Genomic DNA, 8,127 nt, shown 5'->3' with positions numbered 1-8,127 from the left:
AAAAGTGTTATTTTTTGCAAGTTAATTAAAATATAACTATTTACTCTTTTACTTTAAACTTGCTAAGCTTTTTTTATTACTAACTAATTACTTTTGTTGTTGGATCTAATTCAGTCAAGGCTCTGTTAAACACACATATATCACATTCTTTGCATATCATTAGATAAAATAAGATATTTCAGTTTTAACAGGCAGCCAGGATGAGGTTTCTCTTTAATGGTTGATTTTTTTCTGATCAGCAGCAACACAAACTCTTGAACTCCCAGGAAAACCAGCTGACTGCTGGGTGTTTCTCAGTACTCGCTGACATTTGGCAGCTGAGGAACAACAATATGAAGCATGAAGTTAGTTCAGGCAGGCGTTCAAGTCGAGCTCTGCCAGTCCTTGCATATCAGCTGATCTCAATGCCAGTCCTCATCAGCTAACGGTCCAGCTCATTTCATATGGGGCCTACTGTTCAGGGTGCTTTAGCCTGCACACAGCCACTTTGCAACCCACATCTGGTCGTCTGTTCATGCTGTATCTGACTTATTTTGTTGAATATCTGTTGCCCCTGATACCTGCTCTGCAGTGTGCCGGGGTTTTCTTATCTCATTCTTTTCCACATAGCTGCATGCAGAGGGCTTGGAGTTCATTGAACAGTGCAATACAGATTGATATAAACTATTCCTTAAAGCGTTTTTTAATGCAAAAATGGTTTGTGAATGCATTAAGACCAGCCTTTATATGCTTCTTCCTATGTGTGTGTGCCATAAAACCTATATATTATTATCTGCTAGCATGCTGGCCTAGCCAGTATAACAGTCTAGGTTTGAAGCCTATTCTGTAAATCCAATATGACTTCATTGTTTGGCATCTCAGTTACATCACGACTCTTTATAATAACAGCCTAATATAGAATCAAGGAAATTTAGTGCTGCATGGCACAGCTTCAAAGTGTGGCTTACTTTCCTCAGAGTGTGCCCTTGTGTGTGTGAGAGTGACAAAGCTAGAATCATAGCAAGAATCACGGCTGAAAACAAACAGAAATCACCGGACTTTCACTTCGTTTTACCGTTTTGGCTGATTTTGTGCAACATGACCGGTCTCAGCACTGCAACACTCCAGCTTGTACCTTGTGTGGTGGCCGAGGCACACTCACTATTGGCTCGAGATTGTAGGGGCGTTGCTTCGCAGTTGGTGAGTGCTTAGGGTGCACGGGGTGTTCTAGGGATGGCTAAGGGAAAGCTTACTTGGCACTGATCCCTCCTTTCAGTATAGACTGCAATTAACATTAGGCAGCACTTTTTTCCGAGTCGGGGGGGGGGGGGGGGGGGGATGAATGTGTCATAAATAGTTCGCCTTTATAGAGGGTAGTGGATGCATGTTGAGCAATGCGATGAGGCCAGTGCACTTTGCAAGACTTGCGCTTCAGAGAGCGTCCACGGATCCCACGACCTGCTGCTGACAAGCCGGGGGGAAAGGAGAGGCAGAGGGGGAGCCGCTCCGAGAGAGATTGAGGGTACTGCCTTGGAGACGACAGCCCGGGTTTCTTTGCGGAGGGAATCATGCAGTTTGCAATCTGGCTGTTTGGACTAATGTGTCATCTGTCAGCTTTTGTCCGGGAGACTCTGCAATACCAGTTGCATCCGAAACAAGGTAGTGTTTTCTTTTGGCTTGCGAGTACGATGAAGTGATACTGCTGAAATGTGTTTCAGCATTATTAACGGTGATTGAGCATGATTCCCGGCGTGCGGTAGGCTTGTCACCCTGCATCTGCATTTAGTCTGTTACACAGGCTCTAGGCTGTTTGTTACCATTGCTTTGTCTCTCAGTCCCAACTTTCTCTGACTTTTTTTGAGCAGAAAGCTTCATCAAGCAGCTGTCATCGTATGAAATCGTCAAGCCGCTACGTGTGAATGACTTCGGAGAGTCGTTCCCCCACAAACTGCACTACAGAAGGAGACGGCGGAGTTTAAACGATGACCTGTCCGGTTTACGGCTTCACTACAGGATTGATGCTTTCGGGGAGCGCTTTCATCTCAATCTAACCGCAGACTCCAGCTTTATCGCGCCCTCTTACACGGTGACACACTTGGGAGAGGAGCAGAGCAACGACACGGACTCCCAGTCCACTGACCCCGGCGATATGCGCCACTGCTTTTTCCGTGGACACGTCAACGCCAAGAGCGAGTACCCTGCCGTCTTCAGCCTGTGCACTGGTCTGGTGAGTACTTGGTTTCCACTCCGCTATCTTCAAGCTTCTTTTTTGGGAAGCTTTAATCACTCTGACATGCTTTCTTCCATTTCAACGAATTCCATCCACGCACGCACAGCCCACAGCTCAAGTCATGTGTGTAAGTGTGGATCGAGAGCAAGTGTTACTGGACTAGTGACAATGGGAAGCCCTGCACCTTTGTGCCTGTGGGGATGGTGGGGTGGGATGGATGTGAGGGCTGGTTGTTATGGTTGGGATTGGGGCTGATTTGACAACAAGCCACTCTGTTGAAGTGTCCGTCAGCAAACACACTAAAACCCTGATGTGGTCATAGAGGATTTTCACACAGAAATGGATTATTAGTTATTTGGTGTCATGCTCGTGCTTGTGAAACAAAGATGCCAAACTCATTTTACAGGCCATATACAGCCCACACTGATTTTAAGTGCACTGGACTAATGAAATTACATGATAAACGTGTCAAAAGTTCTGGTAGTTCATTGCCCAGAATGTCCTGTATTCATAAAATGTTATATTTTTGTTCATTCACAAAAAATATTCGGTGTTTTTTTTGTTGTTTTTTTTTACTATGGATGTAACCCCCCCCCCCCCCCCCCCACACACACAACTTTGTAGTAGATAGTGGAAAAGGAAGAACTTTTCTGTCAATTAACTAATAGTTAATTACTTTGTTTTAGTATGAATGGCAGTGGGGAGGAGGGGGGACTTAATCAACTGGAAAAGCTGTAAAAGTTATAAAAATACAGTTAAAAGTTCAAAATCTATTTACATTCTTTGGGCCGATTTTTGGCCCAGGCCTTGTGTTTGACAACCCAATTTTAAAGCAGTCTAGTTTTTAATTTTATGAATAAAAATGCAGAACATTTCCTTGTTCCAGCTTCTTTAATGTTTATAATATGATACTCAAATCATCATAAGTTTGACCCATAGACACATAGGTCTTTTGAAGATGCCACCATGTAGTTCCTGGAACTCGCTTCTCTTGTGGTCACTCTTCATAGCCTAAAGAGGCATGTTCATTAATTGACAGAAGAAAGAAGATGCTCATTGATGAAAATGTATCACATTTTTTCCCCCCGCTAACTTTATAGGGGTGTAATGGAATAAGTGGGTAATAAGGGGGTTTATAGGACTTATGTGTAATATCGGACGCCTGATGCCAGAGTCATTTAGTTTGCTGACTCCTATGTGAGGGAATCTGATAACTGTTGACAGCGATGACTTCATGGGTCACATAAGGTTACTGGTACAGGGGCAGGGGGTTGACCTTAGTCGCGCCAGGCGGATTCTGGCATAGATTGTGCCTGGGGATGGGGCAGGGTGGGAGAGCAGGGGTTGTTAGAGTGGACAGATAGACTGACCATAGCCTTAAAGTCTTCCTCCTGCTCTAGGCCATTATCAGTGATGGTTATCCTTATTTTAGATGTACAGCAGGAGAATAGCATGTCATATAGTTATTTGCACATTCAGTTAAAAAACATAAATCTTTGTATTATCACTTTGCAAGAATTGACTCACAGCAGTGTAGTTATCAAAAAATAAAATAAGGTCAAATAAAGTCTTTTTCTTGTTATTCACCAATTTAAGACAAAAGGTGTTCTCCATTTATCAGGGCAGCCTTTAATTGCCCTCTCTGATATATGACTCACTTATACAAACATGTGTGCATCCTTTTTTTCAACAAACCGTCTTGCTTCCTTGCAACATCACTCATTGAGAATGACAGGACAATGGACACACCACCAGAGGCTATTGGGTCATAAATGTTTCCGTGTCTGATCACTGGGGCTTAATGGCCCGGGCACATTTTGGTGAGATGAGGTCATTAAGGAATAATTAGGCCCTAAAACAAAGGGGTCATTCTGGAAAAAGCAGTTTCCCCTTTCGTCCAATGTTGCTCAAAGCTATCACCGGGGGGCAATTGAGGAGAGCTTGGGGGAGGCAGGGTTGAGGAGCTTTTGGCCTTTTCAAAGTGAGTCATGAAGGGCAGAAAAGAGGAGAAATGCCCCGAAGAGAAGACAGCTGCCAATGAAGGTTGCGGAGGAGACTTAAAGATTGCTCACACCGTGGGAAATTTGGGTTCCTTGAGAAGCTGGGTCTTTCAGTCCACTCACATAATAGAAGTGTAGGTTAAGTCAGGCTGTTCTGACAAATGCATCTGTTTTACTTCCAGCACAGAATGAAGCAGCTCTGCACAAAGATCAGGTTCACGGCACCTTTATGCCGTAAGATATTTAACAGAGACTGACTGCAGGTGTTTGCAGCCACAGAAAATCATAGTGTCTTTGAGAGATTTCATAATAGAGCTGTGTGCCAGCAGTCGGTCCACTCATGTCATGAATGTGACCTCGCTTCAAAAAGGGGTCTCTCAGTTGTAAGGTCCAGTTCAGCACCCAGTACTGAACAGCAGCCATTGTGTCTGCCCAAACCTTTGTCAGATTTGCTGCTGAGCTAATGCTGGGAAACCCTGAATCTCTTCCTCTCCGCTGACTAAAGGGAGCATTTATCTGTTCAGCTTTCTGTTAACACTACACGAAACTTTAGACCGGATCACCCGTAATTACCTAATTGAAGTTAATTCACCATAGACAGTGATTTACAAGACACCGGCAAACATCTACCAATTTTTGCATTGTATAAATCATTCATTATATTTAGACTATGACTGCAATGGTTTGAAAAAGGCTGCAGTACTTCTATGTTGATCAGGTATATTTAAACAGAGTTTTATTTTCACAACCAGATGAGACGAAAGCGAATGTTTTGAGCCTGCTGTGAACAAAGAGGACATTACATCGACAGTTTGATGACAACAGAGTAATCTCCATCTGCTCAAGATGTGCACCGAAACGAACCAGAGCATGTACCAAATGAACCTTGTGCTTTTTTTGTAGTTCCAAGGTCAAGAATGAAGTAATATCTGACTGTTATTCAGTGATCATTTTTTTGAAACACAAAGGGAAACGTCCTCTGCAGTGGATAATTGCCGATGCGTTTTAGCCACATAAATTTGTTTTTTACTCGACCGTGTAAATGTAAGAAAATGTAGTCGTGTATGCTTGAGTGGATTGACTCTTATTTTGACTGCAAAGACCATTTCATGAACACTGTTTATTCAGTATCAGCTTCTCTGGCGAGTTGTTGTCACAGCATGTTTTGTGTCTATGATGAGTGATTGGTGGACTTTAGGACTTAAAAAAAAAGAGTCACATCATCTCGAAATCATTCATACAAATGCATCCGTTCATGCTGTCTTCTCTCAAAGTTCCCCGCTGGATTTGAAAACTACTTCTATTTCGTTTCTGCATTGAAGAAGCAACTTCACTGGCTTCTCAGAACTGAAGAACCAGTACTGATCCAGGGCAGAGGGGGGGTGCTTCAACAAGTGAAGGCGTTTCTATCCTGTGCATTGTTTATGCAAGTTTTGACACTATTGCACTGAACCCACATCCATATGTTTTTGGAACATGGTATAGTTATTCTAAATCAAAGAATTAATATGTGATTGAAGGCCAGACTCTCAGCTTTTATTTAAGCGATTAAGCAAAAGTATTGCATTAACTTTTCAGGAATTACAGCCACTTTTATACACCCCTTCCTTATTTTCAGAGGCTCAAACTGATTTGGGTAGACTAACATAATTTTAAATATCAGGACTGTTTTTCATACTTTGATGGGTTCTAGACTGCCTGAAATCTCTGTTAGGCCTTTACTGTAAGCCACCTTAGATTGCTGCTTGTTTGTGTGTCTCTTTGCCTTCAGCTTTGTCTTCAGAAAGTTGAGTTGACAAAGTTATCTTAGCAGTATGCTTAACTATTTGCACTGTCTGATCTGTTTTGAAGTGTTTGGCTGAATCTGAGCAGAAAGTATAGCACATGTACACTTCACAATTTATCCTGCTGATTATCTCAATAAGTCACGTTATCAATAAACACCGGCAAACTTGTTCTGTTGACAGTGATAGTTGCCCATACCATAACATAGCCTTGTCTTCTAGTCCTTCTGGTGTTGCTGAGCTGGCTGGTGCATTCCCTTTTTTTAAAAGAATGTAGCAGAGTGTTGATTTAACCTCTCTTAAAGTTTTTGTTATCTCTTTAATAGTTTTTTTTTTCAGCCTAATGATGGCCTCATTCACCTAAACCGATATCTCTTTGACCTTCACATAGTTCCAGTTAACATCTAAGTAATGAAAGTGCAACACTTGGAATCAACTCCAGAATTTTTATCTGCTAAATTTGTCGTGGAACGACGAGGAAACAGGCCCCACTTGGCCGTGAAACTGCCTTCACATCTTGATTTGAATTGAATGTCATACAAAGGCAAAAATTACACAAATTGTGCCACTTTCCAAATACCTAACTGTAGAACTGAGTGCCTTTAACCCTTTTCAGGAGCTATAGTGTAAACCTGCAGGGGATCTAATCCCTCACTTTTTGAAAAGTAGGGAGGAAAAGTGCAGTTCCAGTTTGTACTTGTTTTCCACGTCCGAGTTGTATCTTTTCCATTGTCAAATGTCCATCACTCGGGGATGTTTATGGCGTAATGCTGCCTTAAAGATAACATTCCAGCCTCCAATATCCTGTTTAAGTGTGCGCATGAAATTACCATGCAAACACCAGTGTGCCTCATGGCTGAGTGAGCTAAGAAGCTTTGTGAGGGACCGAGCTGCCAAATCAATATTAGCATTCCTCTGTCAGCAGCTTGGTCCGTGTATGATGATGTCACTCTTCCCAGTGTCAGGGTTTTCGGGGAAAATGCATTTTGACACTTACAGCTTACATAATAACCTGTGCATAAATGTGTGAAACGGTTTACTGAATTGCAACAGCGCCCTGATAAATGTATCATGCAAAAGACTTAAAATGTTTCAAAACTCGCCTTCATTGTCACGGAATGAGATTCTCAGGGCTTAAACTTCAACAATAACTGACATGAAAGCAGTTACGGATATTCTGTTGCCTTTTCAGTCAGCATGTTCTTTCCATACACACCTGTCAAAAGAGCTTATTTAAAAGCATGGAAATAATGTGAACCCTGGTGCCAGAGGCTAGGACAGAGTGACTGCAAAGAGACCACAACCTGTGTAAATGAAACTGTGAAATAAACAGACACGCGTACAGTAGAATATGCACACATGCACGTGCATGCTTTGTACCAGTGACATCTCCTGGCTTTTCCCCCCCTTATAGATTGGAACTTTTACGACACAACATGGTGAATTCTTCTTGGAACCCCTTTTAAACGCTGCTGGGGAGGAATACGATGAAGAACACGACAAACCTCATCTCGTCTATCGACATGAGAGGAAAAGAAACATCTCCAAATCTGACAACAATGCAGATCCCTGTGCTGCCTCAGGTAATAGACTGCCTAAATATTCTACCTGTAACCACAGTCTGTCTGACTTTCACCCACAAACACTTACCTCCTTATCACCTGTATTTTCTTTCTGAACCGTGGCAATAAACACTGCCCTAAAATGTAAATTATACTCAGTCACGATCTTTGGCTTGCAGATTTCAGCCTTGATTAGTGGCTGTTACTTGTGCACTGCGTGGTGGTTTCATGCCTCCTCTGCTGGAACATTGAGTCCCAGGTTTGTAGCAGGAGCTCAGAGGGTAGGTGCGATAACTTTTTAGTTTGCAGCTGAAAAGAACTGGGGGGGTTTTCCACTTGGGAGGCTGCTGGAAAGTTCCCCCAATTTCATTTGAATTTTTATGGTTGAGGCCCTGCGGGTGGTGGAGAGGCCCTCAAGAGAAAAGCAGGGTGACTGAGTGAAGTTCACCTCGATGGAAGACCTTAAAGTTGTCCTCACAGGGATCTCTGAGGGGGGCCTTTGTTGAGTGACGCGATAAATCTTTTATATGCCGACTGCTTGATTTGTTTGTTGTCTGAACGCAGCCATTGTC

The 8,127-nt window shown here is 42.7% G+C and overlaps 1 protein-coding gene across 1 annotated transcript in view; it reads left to right on the top strand.

Moving 5' to 3' along the window:
• The first annotated feature begins 1,317 nt into the window (after window positions 1–1,317).
• LOC120730050 (A disintegrin and metalloproteinase with thrombospondin motifs 20) overlaps window positions 1,318–8,127 on the top strand; it is a 75,990-nt gene continuing 69,180 nt past the window's right edge. The window contains exons 1-3 of the mRNA XM_040026144.1: window positions 1,318–1,638; window positions 1,845–2,206; window positions 7,408–7,576. Coding sequence (XP_039882078.1) covers window positions 1,548–1,638; window positions 1,845–2,206; window positions 7,408–7,576 — 622 coding nt within the window. The 5' untranslated portion in view covers window positions 1,318–1,547. The remainder of the gene's footprint in view (window positions 1,639–1,844; window positions 2,207–7,407; window positions 7,577–8,127) is intronic.

Source organism: Simochromis diagramma, unplaced genomic scaffold (assembly GCF_900408965.1).
Source record: "Simochromis diagramma unplaced genomic scaffold, fSimDia1.1 OVJJ01000293.1, whole genome shotgun sequence".
NCBI lineage: Eukaryota > Metazoa > Chordata > Actinopteri > Cichliformes > Cichlidae > Simochromis > Simochromis diagramma.
Note: the sequence above shows the minus strand (reverse complement) of the source record. Positions and strands in the feature narration are given on the sequence as shown.